The sequence below is a fragment of the Trachemys scripta genome, chromosome 4 (assembly GCF_013100865.1).
Source record: "Trachemys scripta elegans isolate TJP31775 chromosome 4, CAS_Tse_1.0, whole genome shotgun sequence".
NCBI classification, from domain to species: domain Eukaryota; kingdom Metazoa; phylum Chordata; order Testudines; family Emydidae; genus Trachemys; species Trachemys scripta.
In genome coordinates, this window is record NC_048301.1 from 42,118,386 (window position 1) to 42,138,726 (window position 20,341).

The 20,341-nt window shown below is 48.7% G+C and overlaps 1 protein-coding gene across 2 annotated transcripts in view; it reads right to left on the reverse strand.

The window, feature by feature from the left end:
- Positions 1-19,270, reverse strand: part of JDP2 (Jun dimerization protein 2) — a 24,698-nt gene extending 5,428 nt beyond the window's left edge. The window contains exons 1-3 of one of the 2 annotated variants that reach the window (XM_034768649.1): positions 18,900-19,270; positions 8,139-8,362; positions 1,588-1,692 (exon numbers count right to left, since the gene is read on the reverse strand). In XM_034768649.1, coding sequence (XP_034624540.1) covers positions 1,588-1,692; positions 8,139-8,339 — 306 coding nt within the window. In that variant the 5' untranslated portion in view covers positions 8,340-8,362; positions 18,900-19,270. Of the gene's footprint in view, positions 1-1,587; positions 1,693-8,138; positions 8,363-9,196; positions 11,844-18,899 lie in introns of those variants that run through there. The other variant, XM_034768650.1, reaches the window with a different exon arrangement.
- Positions 19,271-20,341: the final 1,071 nt, after the last annotated feature.

The window sequence follows — 20,341 nt, forward strand, 5'->3', positions numbered from 1 at the left end:
GCGGATACAGACTAACACTGCTGCTACTCTGAAACCTGTAAATTCGGAGTAATCCCGTAGTGTAGACATACCCTAAACTGCTGCCCTTAAAAGGTAGATATGGAAAAAGTTCCTTCACATCTTCAGATTTGTCCATGTAAATCTAGAGTGTTGGAAGATCTACCTCATTATCTTTTGGCCTGTAGAATATCCCAGCTTCTGAGAACACGCTGGATTATACCTCTTTTTATTAAAAATAAATAAATTCTTTACCACCACCTCAAAGGACAATGGTTTTTAGTATTTTCTCAATCCCCAGTAGTAATTAAATCAGTGGCAATTTTTGGCCTTTTAGCACTGTGCCGAGAAGAGAGTTCTGAATGACATTTGAATGTATTATAGGGATGTTGCTGTTTTAGATTGTGTATGTTTTTCTCATGTTCACAAAAGACACGTCATATGCAATCTAATAAAACTGAACTGAACACTACAGAAAAGATGTTTTGCACTAGAAGTATTTTTCTGCCCTGAAGTAAAGAGGAACCAGTAACTAAGGGAGACCCAGCTTCTCAGGGAGAAAAGCAGCAACAAGGATTTCTGATCTTTTTATGGTTCATATTTTACTGGCTTGTCTTATTGAGAGAATTTGCTTTAAAAAGATTCTTGTGTCCAAGAGCCCCATGTCCAAGAGGTGCCCCTCGCTGCACATGACTGTGTGGGAATGTGAGGTGCATCCCTGTGGAGGGGGTGGGAGTGCAATGGTGTGTGTGAGTGAGAGAGAGATATCTTTGGGGTGGCACCATGCACTGTAGGAGGAAGAGTACATGTGTGTACTGTATGGGAATCACTCTGGGAGAGAGTTTCATGTGTCTTTAGTGTACAGACTAGGAATCTCCAGGCTTTGGGAGAAGTGACCAGCCCATGGGCATTCTACTACTGCATGTCAGGGGCTGACAAGTCTCTAGAGTCTATCCTGGTACTCACTGTGTATCCTCTGGGCACCTGTTTGTGTTGTACTGGTTGGGCTTGTGGCCCCTTATGGTTATTTGGGTGAGATATGCACTCTGTGCAGGGCTGCACATAGTGCTAGGACATGGAATTCAGCTCACATACCCAAGGTAAATGTGTCAGATGCCTTCCTGCCCCAGCACACCCCATGCTACGAGAGTGGGTTCAGCTAACTACCTGCTCTAGCTGGTAACAGACACATGAGGTCATGGTCCATTTACCCTGCAGGACCAGCCGGGGAAAAATGGGAGAGTGGCCTTATGTCCTCCCATGCAACTGCCAAATGAGAGATTGCATCTGCCAGGCACCAGGCCTCAGGATCTGTGGGCAGCTGCTGGGCTCACAGATGCAGGGAGAGGAGGTGACTGACTGGAGGAGGGAACTCTTTGAACCTTGCAGTTGGGCAAGAAGTGAGATTCAGCAGAATGAACAGCCCCTCTGGTCAATTGCTGAAGAGACTTTAATAGCCTTGGGAGTGGGTGTACAATCCACCTTTGTCCTCCCCACTTGGAGAGGACAGAGGGGTGCCTACTGCAGTGAAGCATAGCTGGAGAGGGAGGCTATACCAAGCCTGCTGGGGAAAGGGCACGGGGCACTCACCCGCTGCAGGAACTCTGTCCTCTCCTTCTTCTTGTTGCGACATCGAGCTGCTGCTACTTTGTTTTTCTCACGGCGCCTTTTCCTCCTCTCCTCTTCCTCATCCAGCTGGAACAGGACACAGGCCCCGTATTAGAACAGCCAGACTGGGGAGTGATGCAGCTGGCAATAGCCCCCTTGATAGGTCTCACTGGCAGCAGTGGCTGTGCAAGCCTCCCCCCCACACCTCAGCTGATTCTCCTCAGTCCTGATCTGCAGTATCCCTGGCTATTTTGGTCTGTCCTCCCCTTCCCTGCCTCGCACGCTGCTATCAGTGCAGCTCAGTCCTGCCCTGCAACTCCACCTGCTAGGTCCAGTTCTGGGCTCTTTGGAGCACAGATTGCTGATCACTCCCACTTGTGATAAGTTACTCCGTTTCTGTAATGTGGACTCTAGAGTGAGGCAAACTAATTTCACCACAGAAATGTGTAATCCATGAAGAGAAGGGTCTTGTGCAACAGCAGAGATTCCCCTGCCCCTAACACGGATGTGTGGGAGTATAGTAGTGGTCTCATGTGCTAGGAGCAACGCTGACCTTCCCATGGCTGAGAGCAAGAACAGCCCCCCAGAGAGGGGGCCTCTCCTCATGCTGCCAAGTTCCCCTGCTACACTCAGCCCAGCCACACGCACAGACCTTAGCTCTGCGATTAGTCCAGTGCAGCCCTGGGGGCGGGGGGAGGAGGCAAAAGCAAATGGGAGAGAGACTTCTACTCTCTTCCCTATCTCATGTTAACTAACCCTGAGCTGATACTGTAACAGGCAGATACAGTATTGCAAGGAAAGTATTTTCTTTAATGGCTGTTCAAAGCACATGGGTGGCTTGATCAGATCAGAGTGTTCTAAGCAGGGATCTCAGTGCAAGAGACAGTTCAGTCTACAGCTGTAGATGTGTGAAGTCTACACTGACAGTTAGTAAGGGCTGGGGGCAGCTGAAGGGAGTGGTCTCATTCCAGGAGTATCAAACAATTAGCCAGGCCCAAGAGAGCTTTGAAGACCTGAATAAGCCATTCCCTGATTGGTTCCATTCATTTCCTGCTCATGCAACATGTTCAGCATTCTGGGCTCAGAGTGCTCAGACCTGTTTCCTTGGAGCCAGGACCGGCTGTAGGCACCAGCAAACCAAGCACGTGCTTGGGGCGGCACAATTCCAGGGGTGGCATTCTGGCTTTTTTTTTTGCGCTTCGGCAGTTGCGCTCTCGGAGGTGGGTGTTTTTTGTTTTGGTTTGGTTTTTTGCTTGGGGCAGCAAAAAAACCTAGAGCCAGTCCTGCTTGGAGCATAGTGAGTAATAAAAGGCCCTAGTGCAGAGTGTGGTGTATAGGGAGGGTGCAGCAAGATACCCAGATCCCATTGTAGCACTGAGCAAAGACATACGTTTCTGCATTTTACTTCAGGACTCCATTGTTCTATGCTAACTGACTCAAACTTGCTGTGTTAACCCTACATCACACAGTCAGAAAGCCACCATCAAAGTATCAGGGACATTACTTCAAAAACCTAGGGCAGTAACCCATCAAAAAACCCACCCCAAGCCCTTTGTTATGGTACAGTTCATCTATTACTTAAGGATGCTGACTCAAATCCTCAAAGATATTTAGCTGCCTAACTCCCATTGAAATAAATGGAAGCAGGTGCCTAAATACCTTTTGAGGAAGTGGGCCTTTTACCTTTAAGCAAACATTGTATCTTTTGAGAAAATTACAAGCCTTACAATGCCTGGAAATTGAACATTCAGGTTACACTTTAAAATCAGGGAATCTGGAACTGCAAGAGAAAGTCACTCAAGCAGCCTTAATTGCCTCTGTGCCAATGCCTGCAACACAACGAAAACCAGGAACCAGTCTTAAGATCGGTCTACACTCCAGCTGGAGGTGTGAATGCAGCACATGTAAACATACACAAGCTATGCTTTAATCTACCTAGCTTGGGTACCAATAGCAGTGAAGCCACAGCACCAGGGACTAGCTGCCCAAGTAAGTACCCATGCTCCTTGGCAGGCTTGTATAGCCCAAGCTGAAGCCCATGCTGCCATGGCTTTACTGGTATTGGTACCTGAGCTAGGTAGATCAAACCTAGCTCAAGTAGGTCTACATGTGCTGCAATCACCCCCATGACTGAAGAGTAGACATGCCCTTAGCCACATATACTCCCCATCTCCATCACATCAGGGACTCTGAGAAGTTATCAAACTAAACTGCCTCTCACTTGTGCATGGTCAAGTCACATGGTTTCTGTTTAAATGCTGCAGTGGCACGTCTTGTCATCACTTCAGCAAACTACTCCTGCCTTCTCTATAGCCAACTGCAGTCATTGACAAGACAGATTTGTACATCTCTAAGCCAAAATGGACCATACTAAGGACAATTCCCTCCAAGTACAGGGTGTTCTAAACATTGTTGTTCTATGAAGCTCAGCAGTGACATGTAGCTACTGTGACTGGGATTAGGAACCTCTTATGAACTAGAGGGAATGTTTGGTAGTTTATCCACCAGCAGTGCAATGTTGGGTTAACCAACTGAGTACCACAGACATGTCTATGAAACCAAACCCACACGTTCCAGGGCTCCTGGTCTCCTACCTAGGGAAACTATACAAGTTGCCAACTTTATAAAGTCCACACCCCTTTAATCAAAATGTCTCCATGTGACACACACGTGAGACGGGATGGTCACAGGGATGGGTCCGAGTTAAGGTGACTGGATGAAATTCACTGGGCATCTCTAATGTTTGGGTTTTAAGAGTAACCAAGACATTGACTTCCCAACATTTCAGATAGTTACAGAGTTCTCTTCAAGGCTTTTCCCCCCTTAAATAACTGATACACTTACATTCCTAGTTCCAGTTTAGGGAAGTATTTTGTCTAGGAATAAAATATTAAACAAGGCCAGTTTCAATAAGAGCATTTTCCATTAAAATATCCACAGAAGGGCCAACTCTCCCCTGCTCTGCATGTCATTCACTCCTGTGCAAAGGGGGCATCAAATCAGACAGAATGTCTTACACTCGCTTTGCAGAAGTGCAAGTGACAGTGTAAGGTGTCAGGCAAGGAGAACAGATTTAGATCTCACAGTACACGTTAATGTAAATAAGGTTGCCAAGTCTTTCTATACACAGTTAAACTCCTGTGTTTCTAACATTTGCAGGGAGGTGAATGGAAAGAGGCTTTTGACCCCTCACTTGGCCAGTAGCCCCCAGATTCTTCCTTTTGGATTCTTGAAAGAGTAAGAATTTCAGAGTTAAGGGCACAAGCAACTCTAACAAATCTGTGCAAAAATTAAGCAGCGTTTTAGAGGTCAGTGTAATCACCATTCCACTCTCATTAGCATAGCTTCCACCAGCTACTGATTTGTCTCCGAGCCGAGAGGAGCTATTAAAAGCAGCCTGCTGAGTGCAAGAAAGAGCAGAGAGAAGAGAGGACATGTGCTCTCAACTCCCCACTCGTCACAACCCACTTGCTTTTTAACATGCAAAAACATTCCCCCATATTTGCTGCAAAGCAGATGGTTAATTGTGGCAGCAATAGGGAGCAATACCATTGGTGGGACAATACAGGCTGTCCGTGATTCTCAGCTGATTGACACATTTTTGTGGTCTGCTCTGGCCAGTTCAGGCACAGAAAAGGGAGTGATTGATCCTTCCCCTGTCCTCATCTCACTGATCAGTCAAACAGAAACTACCCCATCCATCCTAACAGTTCAGAGAACACAGTACAGAGAAGGGTCACATCTCCTAGACAGGTTACAGAAGCTCTGGGCATGTGGCTTAGCAGGGACAACAAGAGAGTGGGCGTTGGGACTCCTGGGGTCTCGTTGTGATTTCTTCACAGATACTGTGGCCTCAGGCAAGTCACTTTCCCTCATTCTGCCTAACATAGGGTGACACTAGCCCTTTTAAGAGGGAAAAAAGTGTACCTATGACTGGTCAGCTGACTCAAATTGGACTTAAAAGAAGGCACCGGGGCCCTAGAAGGGCAAGAGGCCTGAGTGCACTGAGAGAAGGGCAGGTGGGACTCCTGAAGAGGAAAGGGAGATCCAGAGAGCAGCAATAGGAAAGGAGAGCAAAGTTAGTAGAGAGAGAGCCATTGGCAAGAGCAAGAGGTTGATTGTGAGGACTGGCCAAAGCTGGGGAACCCCAGCTGAGTTACAGAAGAGCTCATGTGGAGGCCTTTGTGAAGAAGGGGAAGAAGTATCCTGGTTAGGAGAAGCTGAGCCCAAAACACAGGGGAGGTGGATCCCAGAGCAGGGGTAGCTACATGGAATGCCACCGGCATTCTGTCTTGGGGCTCCAGGAGAAGGCTTGTGGGAGAAATGTGGGTCTTGGGATGCTAAGGTAGGAGGCCTGGAGAGTGGGGACCTCAAACAGGGGCCACAGGAGTAGGACAGAGCAGTTAATGACTTGTGTCAGGGTGAGTGATGTGGGAATGGGACTGAAGAGGTGCTGTGAGTAAAACCCTTGAGGGGTTTGAGAGGAGCTGTTTTTACTGTGAGGGATCTGCAGACTGTGGCATTTTACATAACTAAAAGGATTTCAATGTGCTGCAGAGACACTATTCCTTTGCATGGGTGGATTCCAAGGGGATACTGAGGCAGGCCCACTTCTTGTGCCATGGCCTGACAAAGGAGGGCGCCTCGTGTTTTCCCATTAATAAAATGGGGCTACTGACACTGGCCTTCTCTGCCAGGGGTCGAGACTTAATTCATGTTTCTAAAGCTCAGTGAAATCTATATATAGGAGGCTCTAGAGGGGGCATTGGGTTATCATACAGGAAAGAATTTAAGTAGCTAAAGGGTTAAACAAGACACAGTGGGCGGGGCGGGGGGGTGGGGGAGAAGAAGAGAGAAGAAGAGATTCCCTGTGGGGAGAGGGGCTAAAGAATTTTATTTCATGGTTAAGGTCCTCCCATTCCCTCCAATTCAGGAGGAGGCTGGAGTTGCCTTCTTCACAGTGCAGACTACGACTAACATGAATTTCCCTACAGATAGCGGCCTCAGGAGAAGGGCTTCAGTCTGGGGAGATCCCTGCTCTGGTTTGGAGGGGAAGATTTCCAGAGCCCAGCAGTGACTGTTTTGAACGTCCCTGTGCAGCCAATCCAAGTGCCTTCCCACCTCCATGCTGAGTTTTCCAGAAGTACAGACACCCCAGGTAGGGCTGCTCCGTTCAGTAAGGTTTAGGAAGCAGTCTATTCATCCTAGTGCCAGGGGAGCCAGGCATGCTGATGTCTGTAGGGTCTGAGTTGCACCTCCCCTAGAGATGAAGGCAGCTTTGGACTGCATTGTAACGAGTGCGTAGGCTGCTCTTTGGCCACTCCTGGGATACGCAGTTTTGGCTTACCCAGGCTGCAGCTGCAAAACCTCTGCTTTGAACAGCTTCATTTACTATCCTCAACTTGCTGCCTTTAGGACTAGTGCGGCTGAGGAACATGTTACAGCAATGCACCTGGGTTCTGGCATGTGCCATTTGGATTTCCCCTTTTTTGTTGCATGATGTTTGCTGACAGAGTTCTAAGGAAACTCTTTCAGTACTTGCTCTATGTTAGAGCACAGCCGGGCAGAATGCATCTCCTCTCCCCACTCCCACCACAGACACGGTAAACAAGACATGCAAAGAGCATCCAAAAGCTGGCTAGAGGACTCTCTGCTGTTGAGTGAGTCATGGACATTAATGGAGTAGTCGCACAGAACCCACTGGCCCAGGGAGAGGAGTAGAGCATGACCACCATTGTACAGATGAGAAAGCAGAGGCACAAAGAGATTAAGAGAGGTGCCTAAGGCCATGGAGGGAGCCATCCAGGGAGCAAGGAGCCCGAATGCCAACTCTTATGTGACCAAAGGCTCATTCTCACAGCAGATGAGAAGATTTACCGTAACAGCTCAATAGACAAAAGGCCACATGGCTTCAGTTCCTGACTGGCTCCTCAAGTTGTAAAGTGGGTGGGTGACCGAGGCCTCTCTCCTCTGAGCCAGAGTCTGAATTTACTCATGTATCATGAGGGCTGGACTGGGATATGGAGCCTTTTGCTGCTGGGTCAGTGGTTCACACCCACCCCAGGCCAGAGTGGCAGGAGATGAAGTAAAAACCTCACTTCTTCAGATGCATCCGAAGAAGTGAGGTTTTTACTCACGAAAGCTTATGCCCAAATAAATCTGTTAGTCTTTAAGGTGCCACCAGACTCCTTGTTGTTTTTGTAGATACAGACTAACACGGCTACCCCCTGATACTTGAGGAGATGAAGGGGAGGAGGGTCATCTCAGTCCAGTTTTCAGCATGCTTAGCTCATTAAAAACTTTTTGGGCCATCCTGGCAGACAGACCAGTGACTGAACAGCCTATCAAAATGGAATTGTCTGGGGATGGACATGGCGGGGGGGGGGGGAGGGAGGAGGAAGAGGCGGAGGTAGCATGAGAGGGGAAAGCTTGTCCCGCTATTACCCATGGATAGAGAGGACATCGGTCTACAGTGCCTTTAGAGCAGCCCCCCGGAGGCAAGTAGGGCTTGGGGAATTCCCCTCAGAACTCACCTCACTTTTCACAGGCTGGGGTCTTTTCCCAAGTTTGACCTCCAAGAAATGCAGTGGTGAGATCATAGCCCCAATGTTGCGGATGTCAGCGTACTTCAGCTCTTCCACCGTCAGGGTGGTGCCCGGGAGTCCTGTCAAGGGGCCAAGCCCAGGTAGAGCTCCAGCTGTCAGGGATGGATCCGGAATCTGCCCTGGCATCATAGCAGGGCAAGCAGCTCCTCGCTCTAGGGAGAGACCGAGACACAGGTTGTTACAGGGATTTAGCCAGGGACTCCCACAAGTGGGAGCAAGCACAGCTTACTCCAAAACCCAACAGGGTATGAACCAAGGGAAGCAGCAGCTCTCTCCCTTTCTGCCCTCACTCCCAAACCTCTGGAACAACAGGTACCAGGGCCACTCACCTAATCGGTTATGAGGATCCCTACCCACATCTTTCTGGCGCCACTGAGGGGGTGAAGAGACATATACTGCTCAGAGCAATGAGGAGCCAATTCCCCCAGGTCTCTGCTCTGACGCTGCAATTTGAGCCTGTGGCAGAAGCACTGCATCTCATCCCACCCTTCCCAGCACACACAAACACCAGCAAGGCCATTGTACTCTCCTGTTCCCTACAACAGGCAAAGTTATTTGAGGAAGAGGAACCATTCCCCAGCTCTAACACTCCTTGCATATTGTAATTGGTGATGGACACTCAAGTCCCAGCAGGAGAGCAGCAAGGACATGAAATCTCCCAACATTTGAGAGTCCTCCCATAAGAGCTCAGAGTCACGACCACATCTGACAGATATCTGCAGAGGGCTACACTATCAAGTAGATGAACAGGCCCAGCTATGCCATGGGACCTCCCACTCCCCTGCTCTGTGGCCGCGTCGAGCAGATTAAACACATTGCCTGAACAGTAATCGTGCATATTCCAGGGAGCCTAGGGTAGAAAGGAAAGAGCTGCAGATAAGGGGCTTTGGGGACACCAATATCAATCAGTAACTAGTTGTTCCCAAGGAAGGCTGCAGGGGAGGGAGGCAGTGCAGGAAAAGAGGCACAAGAACAACTATACGTACCAGTGCATGAAGCTCACAAGTAAGACTTGGTTGGGATATTGCAGATCCTGACTATGAATGACAGAGCAAAGTTAGGTTTGGTCACAGAGGCTGGGGAGCCACCAGTGTTGCCCACACAGGATTCCACAGTCTCCTTGAGAGAGAATGCCAACAAGAGGGGGAGCATCAGACAGAATCCATGTGGATAAAATCCCTAGGTCAAAAGAAATTAATTCTAGTAGGAATGACATACCTGCAGATCAGGATGAGGAGAGAAATCAGACAGGGGCAACAAAGTACTACAAGAGTGATAAGGGGCAACTTCAGCTACTTAGGAGGTCAACTGATCAATGGTCCCTTCAGAATGTGGCCTGAAGAAACAATTTCTTGATACTATGGGTGACTGTTTCTTGGAACATCTTGTTCTGGATCTGACAAGATCAGAGACTACTCTAAACATGGTTCTGAATAATTTTCAGGTGTTGGTGCAGGAAGGACAGTGGAGCCATCAACAATGACCATAATGTGCACTGGCTCCGACATCCTCTCCAGAGGATCAGACCGACAGCCAAGTCTGACACTGAAATTCAAGCAGGGAAACTTTGCATGAGTGAAGATAAAGGAAAATGCTAGGAACTTAAAGAACACAGAATCAGCATGGAGGCTGCATAAGACTAACTTAAAAATCACAGATGGGATCCATCCTCCAGAACAAATAAAAAGGAAGGAAAAAGGGAAGGAAAAATCCACAGGTACAATAGTTTATTTTGGCCAACAACAAATACAAAAAGAGAGGGGAGGGAAGAAATCCAGGCCAAACAAGGCAAATAGACTGGGGCAAACTCTGGCAGGTCAGTTACAAGCTGGAGAATGAGGGGAGCTAAGAGGAAATATGAAGAAGTAGCCAAGCTATGAAAAATAATAAGTTCTTTAATTAGATGAGAAGCAGAAAGCCCATGGAAGAGTGAATGGGGCTGTGAGACCAACTGAGTGCACAGAGAACAGCTGGGTACCATCTACACTGTAACTACATCTATGTTTGTGTAACAAGGCTGACACTCGCAAATGACCCAGTTACAACATACCATGGTTCAGTTGTGTACATGCAGCAGCTTTTTTCACAACACAACCATGTCACCCTGTTAATCCATGCACTCATGACTGTGCCTAACTGGATTTTCATCAATGGACTCTGGGAAAGTCAGGGCTTCTATCCCACACTTCCTCAGCAAGGGAGAGTGTACACAGAACCATGTCCATAGTGCAGGAGAATGTGGGGCAATGCACTTTGGGTTGTCCTGTTATCCAGAGAGCTGGGAGGAAGGAGGACCAGCTAAACAAGGAGAGTTAGAGGGTCCCATTCTGCACAGCCTAGCAATAATTTTAAAGCTAGTTATATGAAGCCAGCCTTGGCAGCTGCCAGAGTACAATACCAACACCACTAGGGAAACAGACAGCATGGTGGCAGGTGATAATGTGGCTCACATTGTAAAGAACAATTTTAAATCTTTATGCTCCCTAATGGGCTCCGAACTGGTGGCAACCTCTAAAGCGAGAGGTCACAGTGAGCAGTTCACAGAAGGGCATCTGCTCACCACACAGCAACAGTAACAAAAGCAACAATGTCAAGGAACAAAGTAGTAGGGGAAACCTGATAAGGGCATTATTGTAAATCAGGGTGTGTCCTCACCAGGAATCCAGCACTCAGCTTTGGCCATCAACTCCACAGGAGCAGAGAGCAGAAAGAAAAAGGTAAGGCACTGGGGAAGGGAGTGTTCAATACAAAATGACCTCAGAGACTAGGACATTTTAGTTTGGAAAGGAGAAAATGAATGAATAAATAAATAAAAGATGCAGAATCTCAACTAATGAATAGTCTTGTTGGGCTGATGCTACTTGATAAAAATGGATGTTTTTCCAGTACTCCTACCTACTGGGTATAAAAGAGAACTAGAGAGAAAATATGTAGTAATTTTACATGGCCTGAGAAGAGACAGATTATCAGTTGGCCTGGTTGAGGCTGCAAAGACAGAAAACAAAATAAGATAGTAACCTCCCCACCTGGAAATTCTATCACTGGTCAGCTCTAAATTCCACATTTGGAACTGGCTACATTTTACAGAAATTCAAAACAATATCTCACACACAGCAGACCAGTGATGCAGCAGATCACTCTCCTTTTATTCTTTCTAGCCTGATTTATGGCTACAACACTTTGCTGCCTCAAGAGATCAGACAATGTCCTGTCCGAGGCACCACTTTGAAAAGTGCAGTCAAGTGCCCTGGTACCATCCCAAAATTCTCGATGACTTCCTGAATAAACTGTCCCTCTAGGTTAGAAAGATACTAATTTCAAAAACGTGGGCTGCCAAAGAACAGTTGACCTTTGGAGACTTTTTCCAGGGCACACAACCCTTTTTGGGATTTCTATATGTATCTACAAGTTAGACATTTCCTAGACATGGTTTCTAAAGACAACTAGTAGGCAACCTCTCCCGGTAAGGGAAAAAGGAGTTCATGAGAATGCAGGGCAATTAAAGAGACAATATTAAAGACAAAACAGCAGACTATCCCGATGCAAAGGAAAGATAAAAAGGTAGTAAGAAGTCAAAATGGTTCCATCAGGAGCTCTTTAATGATGTGAATATCAAAAAGGAATCCTACAAAAAGTGGAAACATGAACAAATTGCTATGGATGAATTAAAAAAAAAAATCATGTAGGAACAAAATAAAAAAGGCTAAGGCACAAAAGGAGTTATACCTAGCAAGGGGCATAAAAAACAGTAAGAAGAGGTTCTGTAAATATATTAGGAGCGAGAGAAAGATGAAGGAAAGTACAGAAGAATTAGATCTTCAATGTTGCCACACAAATTGTAGTCGCTTCAGATACTAGCTCCTCTGTATGCTCTGACATCCTAGAGAGTAGATCTAAATTTCATTCCAAAACACAGATAGTCAGTCTTGTTCCTGGTAACTCCAGCTGGGAAATTCCAAATTACCTTGTGGATATATTTGTAGAGGAACAGTGTTCCACCAATTATGATCCCTGATACCAGGCACAGTTCTACCTATCTTTCATCATTCTGATTTTGGCAACCCATGTCTGTCAATATTGGAAGTCATAATTAATGCTGTACCCTCTGAGTGGCACCGATCTTACCTCCCTGAATTTATAATGGCTATATTTTAATTTTTAAGTGTTTTTTGTCAGCTCCAGACCATTGACAGTTGCTTAAACACTGATTTTGAGATTATATTTGTCTATCTGTTTGGTTGTTTGCGTTACTTTGGTTGTTGTTCAAGTGTTGCAGAAACCTACTTTCCTAGTTCATTTTACCTTCAATAAAGAACCTGTCAGAATCTTGGGTTCCTGATGGCTTCCCTTGTCATTTCTGCCAAGACAGAGTCCATTATTTTGGCATGTTGTTGGTCTGAATGGCTACCTTGTTGTGTTTCCACAACTCAACTTTTTTTTTTTTTTTTAAACAATAGGTTGTTGGCCTATCACTCAACTCCCAATCTGGAGGACCAGTGGATTCCTTTTCATCTGGTCCCTATTCTTTGACCAATCTGCTTGGGTGATCCTGAAAGGGAGTGAAAACTCCCAATGGCATAGCTCTCAGGGTCACAGGAGCATACAAGCCTTCCCACCCCATCAAGGATAGGCCCCAGGGAATTGCTATGTTAAATGTTATTAATTTATAGAAATTAAGCAAAAACTAAGCTTTCAATACGCTGAGTGCCTTAGCATGCAATAGAGTTTTCCTTCTGTTAGCCGATATTCCCATGCAACTGTTCCTCACTTTGTTCATCATGAATGCAGTATATTATATATTTCAAATAAATGGTTTATAGAAGGCCCGGTATTATTTACCTAGTCCTGCAATACAAGCACAAGAAGGCACGTTACTTTAAAAAGCAATAACTTTAAACCTTAGATCTCTTGTGGACTGCAGGGTAATGAATGCTCAGAAGAATGCCACAGAAATGCAGTCTAAATTGGTAAAATGGCAGACAGTGGCCATCATTAAATTATTTGCCAGTAACCAAAACACAACAGTCTCCAAGACCTGCAGTTGCATCCTATGGTGTGCTAGGTACTGGCAAATGCTAATTTTAATGGAAGCCACTGACCTTTTGTGTACTCTGTATTAAATCAGTGGATCTTCCTGATGAAAAGGAGTCAAGTATGTTTAGTGCATCAAAGAAATCAGCTGTAGTGACATCAGCTAAGACAAAACTGCAAAGGTGCTCTGGGCTCTCAGGGTAGTCACCAGCTGGGACAGCTCAGGAAATAATCCCCCTCTCTCTACCAAGGATATAGTAGAAGCGCTATAAGTCACTGTCAGAGACAGGCTGCTAGGTAGCTGAACCAGGAGTCTGCTGCAATATGGCAGCCTCTGTATGCCTAATATTGCACAAGTTACCTATAAGGGCAACAGACTTTCCAGCAAGAGTCAGAAAAGCAACTCCTAGAGTCAGACCCTGGATCTGTGCTGGCTTAAGAAGCAACATCAATGCCCTTCCCAGAGACACCCACGCAGATGCCCTTGCAAGAGGATAGGATGTGAATAGTCATATGCAGCAGACTTTATAAACACCCTTCCCTGCAATGCCTTGTTCAAGAATTCTTGGGCCCCAAGGAATAGACCCTCATTGCCCTGATGACTGTGGCAGTGAGACAAAGTAGCTGAGGGGGGTTGCTCCCCAGGAGATAGAAGCCAGAGCCCATTTCCGGTGTGGGAAGGGTCTGGCTCTGCCTTGAACTTCTGTTTATTTTCACACAGATGGCAGAAATACCACAAGAGTCTCACAGAGAGACAGCTCTGCCTTTGGGCTTTTTATGAAGGCTTTACTAGAGCACGAATCCAAGCAAACAGCCTTGCTGTCTGCCTCCATTCCCTGATGTGTGAGTGAGAGATCCACTGGCTGCCCTCAAACCCCATCAGAGAGACAGCTCCATCCCTTCCTCCCTATCAGAGAGAGACTCCCCAGCAGAGAAAGTGCTATTCCCCAGTCCCACCCCTCAGCAGAAAGCCCCACTGCTTGGCCATGCTGCCCTGCCCAGCCTCTTGGGCTGCAGTAGGTGCTGGAACTAGGGGTGCGGGGGGTGCTGCAGCACCCCCTGACTTGAAGTGGTTTCCATTATATACAGGGTTTACTGTTTGGTTCAATGGCTCTCAGCACCCGCACTATACAAATTGTTCCAGTGCCCCTGGGCTGCACTTGGGAATGTTATCTCCAATGCTGCTGCAAACAGGACCTTTTAAAAGAGAACATTTGTTACAAATCCACAGAGGTAAAGCTCAGCCATCAGCAGAGCCCACTGGAGCAGCCATCCCCTGGGAGTGACCCATCAGCCCTCCACCTGTCAGACATGCCCAGTCCAACACTAAACCCCCAACTACAGCTCAGGGCTGCTGCATTAGAGCTCTCCAAAAGCACAAGCCCTCCCACAGCAACCATCCCTACTGCTTTCTAACTCGGTAGTTATCAGTCCCCTTCATGTGGCATCCCTTGCTCTGGATACAGATCATATCATATGGCTCCTCCTTGCCTCCCCCCGCAAGGATTCTTCCCTACCGTGTCCATCACATGTACTAATCTGAAAGTAAACCCTTAACTGCCATGAGCTAAACAATCAGCTCTTGTTCCTCCTATTTCTCTAGCAACTTCCATCCCAATGATTCCCAAGCTTTAAACTACTAAACAAGTTATACATCAAGATCACACTCTTCCACCATTGCTACGCAGCCGTCTAGTTAGCTTGTGAGTTCTTTGGGGCAGGGGCTGTCTTTCTGTTTTGTGTTTGTACAATGTCTAGCACTACAGGGTTCTAGTCAGTGACTAGGGCACCTAGGCTCTACCACATACAAAATCATCATCATCTCTGGAGTGGAACAGGACAGATTTTTAACACCACAATGCACAGCTACAAGCAGTTTAGGACATGAAGATAAGAACCATCTTATTTCCAACTGAAACAGCTGGGGGAATTTAGGGAGGGAAAGTGTAATGATCTCAGCTGGAATTAGGTCTGGACACTGAGGCTAACAACCTGACTCTTGTGAAAAATCCCCTGGAACATTTAACGACCACAAGTGGTCAGAACTGGAGTTTATTTTTAAAAGACATTTCATCAGAAAGGCTGGCACTTCCAGCAGCCCAGCACCATCTAGCACTGCACAGAGGACCTAGGATCAGCACTGACTAGAGAGGAGAATGCCCTGTACATATTCTTCAAAACACTTCCTGCAACCCTGGGGTGTTCCTTAAAAGTCTCCCATCCAAATAATGACCAGAACTAGTCAGTTTATACTAAACCTGCTCAGCAGACAAGCCCATTCATACCCTTAGGTTGTCTGGCTGCAGGTTAATTATCCTTCAATGTTTGGATCAATATTCTGAACACTAAAGACAACTGGGAAATCCATTAGACCAGTCAGTGATAGATGGAAGTCCACACCCCCTTTTTCCTCTGTGGGTTGCTCTAGTGCCAAAGGAGGAACCATTTGGCCGAACACAGTGGCTAGTGCTGTGCACTACAGGTCTCACTCTCCAGGACAGCAGATTTGGGGCCAGATTTTCCAAAAGTACTCAACATCCTGCACACCTCTCATGGTTATACTAAGGGCCAGAATCTCAAAAGAGCTTAGCACCATACTGAACTCTTCTGGATATCCAGCCACTGAAGTGCAGCAGGAGCAGCGAACTCAGCCCAGAGTGTGGGGGAGAAAGGAGGTGAGAGGAACAATTGTACAGGCTCAAAGCTGCCCATTCTGATATTGGCTAGTTAGGACCCCCCCCCAAAATCCATCAGTTTTGCTATTTACTCCTCTTTAGCAGGGGCCATAACATAGGACCTCAAAACACTGTGAGGAGGGGAATACTAGATTGTGTGAAAGGCGCAGATATATCCATAGGGGCTTTAAGGGCACAAGGCGACGAGCCACAGAAAGAGACAGCAGTTTGCACTTCATTTCTTGGGATTCTGTTAAATCCCCAAACAGCCAAATAACCCCGGGAGACAAGGTGGGTAAGGTGATAACTTTCAAAAGTTGGCCCCATACAAGATATTACCTCACGCACCTTGTCTCTCTAACATCCTGGGACCAATACAGCTACAACTACACTGCAAGTAAACCTGGGACAGACCATTGCTGCTCTGAACAGGGCTGATTTGGACTGCAGCCCCTGCACAACACCTACCCACCCTATAAATGGGTATTTCTCTTTTAATTTGTGGGAGTTAGACTAAGAATTTGCTCTCAAACAAGTGGCATTCCTAGACATCCCCATGTAAGAACTAACTAGCAAATTCCCAAGGCAGACTTCTGGCAAAGGCCTCCAGATCAGAATTTTTAGCATGTTTCTTGAAACTTGCATGAAAATTTCTATCTGAGTTGCTGAAGCATTTGTCTCTTCTGTGCTGTCAGTGATCGTGCACATGCGCGCGCACAGAAACACACACACAGAGTTTGGCAGTGGTTCCGTTCCAGAGCTGGTAATACAAGCCATGAAGCAGGCTGCCAAGACAAGCAAAAGAATGAGCCAGGCCCCATTTCATTGGCCCACCATACACTGCATATGGCCCTGGAACCAGCCAAGAGAGTGTTCTCACCCTCCTTGAAGGCATAGGAGACCCTGTGTTTTCAAATACACCTCCACAGGGCCTTCATTAAAGGAAAATGGAAACATAATGTGTGTGTGTCTCTCTCTCTCTCTCGATATTTCTCCCTTTCCCCCAATTTGCTCTCAAAGCTATTTCGCTACCACTGAAATAGAAGAATGCCTTCTGGAGCAGAAAGCACAAAAGAATGTGACTTCCATTCAGTTCTATGCCTGGCTACTAAAATGGACTTGGGACTGAGTGAGCAGAAGGAATCTGTAGGGGCTCCCTCCTTTTCAAGGGCATAGAGAGCAAGTAGGAGGAAGTACACTCATGGGATAGCAGAACACATTGAAACTCTCCTTGTAACTAAACTAAAGTGGGACTTTCGGAATTCAGATTCTCTTATTCTTAACCCACACATTCACTGAGTGGACAGGTGAATTAAAAAACAAAATCTACAGAGATGCTAAAACCCACTCCCCACTGTGGCACCAACCTGAAATGAATTGCATTACCAGAATCTATCAAAACCAAGCATTAACCAAAACATATGGCTAGAGTTAGGGCAAAATACTGCATCTGTGAACCTTGACTCTGCTCTCCATGCATGTGCAGGTCTCATTTGGGTACCTCTACACTACAGTAAAGAACTCTACAGCACTAAGTCTCAGCGCTTGGGTCAACTGACTCTGGCTACAGGCCTAAAAATTGCAGCATAGAGCCATTTAGGCTCAGCCTGTGGCCTGGGCTTCAAAACCCACCCCTGGCGCAGGGTTTCAGAGCCTGAGCTCCAGCCCAAGCCTGAACGTCCACTGCAATTTTTAGCCCCGTGAGCCCAAGCTGCAGCAATGCCATGGGTCTAGTGTAGGCATACTCTTTTCCCTTTGTGATGCGCCCAACTGTGCAGTAGCTAGATACCAGGGATATCAGTGAAAGTTCCTTGCACAGAAGGAGAACAGAATGTCCAGGTGCACCTAAGAGGAGAATTTTGCTTGTAGACACAGTAGAGGACAGGCTCTGGAGCCAGCCCTACAGGAAGCTTCTATCTTTGCATTTTAAGAAGGTCTGTCAGCCTTAGCCCTACCCTATTAGCCCACCATCCTTATCCTACCAGAAGCTGTGCGGACACCCAAACACGCATAAAGTTCTAGCACCCAAAGCCCCAGGTGATAGGTGCTGGAACTAGGGGTGTTGCCAGACCCTGGCTTGAAGTGATTTCCATCATATACAGGGTTTACAGTTTGATTCAATGGCTCACAGCACCCCAATATACAAATTATTCCAGCACCCATGGGTGCCCCAGGCTTCACCTCCCTTTTGTTGTTTCCCTTCCCTTGTCTAGCTGGACTGTAAGCTGCTGAGGGCAAGGCCTTATAAAGCCCCTAACACACCAGTGGCTTCACAGAAATAAAAGCGATCGGTACCTGGCACCAGGCCCTACACACTCCAGGGAGTCTTCACACCAACTAGCAGGGACAGGGATAGCGACCAGGCTTTGCCTAAACTCTAGGCTGAGCTTCCCTTCCAAAAGAGAAAGTCAGCGCCTCCTGCGCGCGTTCCCGGGCGGCAGCAGGGGGGTGAGAAGGGGCCGGACCCGGCTCAGCAGCGCCCAGGACCAGCACACATTCCGGGGGCATGACGGGCAGAGGGTAGGCGGTCCCTGGGGTCAATAGGGGGACACGCAGCGGCCCTGCTCTGGCCACGGGTTGGAACGCGGCAGCCCCCAGCCCATGGGAAACCACAAGGAGACCCTGGACTCCTGAGCGCCCCCATGCGTGTGGGGACGGGGGCAGCACGGCAGACCCCAGAGCACAGCCCAGCCCTGGGGCAACAGGCAGCATCGTCCCCCTCTGGCCGATCGCTCCAAGGATGTGGGGAGAGGCCCAGAGCCCCCGACGTTTCCCCCTAACCCCGGCTGGTGTAGGTTCCGGGCCGGGCTTTGCAGCTAGCCTGTAGCTCTCCCGGGTCCCGGCCAGGCCAGTCCCAGCTGCTACCCCCGGGAGGGAGCCCGGAGCTTCCCGACCCCCCACGTCTCGATCCCTGTACTGCCCGGTGCCGCTCCCGGCCCCGCACCGAGCCGCCCCCCACTCTCCCCGCTCCGCCCAGACCCACCGTGCAGAAGGAGAAGGCGGCCGAGGTGCCCCCGGGGCCCGGCTGCAGGAGCCGGAGACAGGCTGGACGCTCAGCCCCTCCGCTGCCGCCTGGCTCCGGTGCTCTGCCCCTGTCCCCAGGCCCGTCCTGCCGAGTCTGGTCCCGGGAGGAGCCGGAGCAGCTGCCGCCCCCGGGGCGCCTGGCCAGCAGCCACCGCCACCACAGCCGCCGCCCCCCGTCGCTGCCCCGGTGCGTCCCTCCCACAAGCTGTGGCGGGCGGCTGGGTGGGTTGCATCAGCCCCGGTTATATAGCGGCCCCTGGGCTGCGGGGAGGGGTCGGGAATGCGGAACCGGCCGGGCTGCCAGCTCCAGACGTCAGGGAGGGTGGAGAAGAGGGGACCGCAGGGGAGGAGAGCGCAGGCCGGGGGTGGGACCAGCTCTACAGAGACAGTGACCTCCACCCCCCTCCTCCTCTCCGCACATCCCCGGGAGCCAGAGCGCGCTGCACACCCACTGCGGCCCTCCTTCGCCCTGCACACCCGGGAAGGGCGGATCAGCTACACATGAACTCCTCTTCTTCGCGCCCTACATCCGGGAGGTGGGGGGCAGTGGCTACATGGCATGACACATACCTCCTCCTCCTCCTTCTCACTCCGTGCATCCCAGCGAGCAGGCTGGGGGGAATGGAGGAGCATACACGCCGCCGCGGCCGCCCCTCGCACTGTAGATCAGAGGGGGTCTGGGGAGTCAGCTACACAACGTGAGACAGGCGCGCACGGCTCTCCCCGTGCATCGCCCTCTTCACCGCCCACATTTTGGGAGAACAGAAGGCGAAGAGGGTGGAATTGCCAGGCTCCCTGGCCTTCAGTGCCTGCCTCGCCCCCTCTTCTGCATTATCCACATCTCCGCCAGGGCAGGAAGGAGTTGCATCGTGTTCCAGCCTCTCCACCACATCAATGCTCCGTTTTGGGGGGCGGCGGGGCTTGGAGGCGAGACCTTGAGGGTGGCTGTTCCAGATCTCCCACTTCTCATTCCTACTGGTTGGAAACGGGGAGGGGGAGGGAAGAATTGAGAGAATCACATGGAACTGCTGAACAGACTGCATCCCACCTACGTGTGAGGGCCAGACAATGAGCAGAGAAAGTTGGAAGGAGGGAGGGGGCTGCAATGAGTCCGCACACACATCTAGGCACCCACTGAGCTTCATCTTGCTCTCGATCTTCACCCTCACTCACATCTGGGAGGTGCAGCCCGGGCTGGCTCCTTCACCATAAACATACAAAGGGTCATCAACCTTCTTGCTCCCAGTTTTGTGTCCTTCTCTCCACCCAGAATTCTGAGAAGGGTGCAGAGAGGCAAACAGAAAGCAGGACTTTTAAAGCTACCTCCATACAGCAGCTGTATATCCTATCAATGTAGGACAGGAAGGGACATCAACAGGTCACCTCCCCTTCTCTATCATC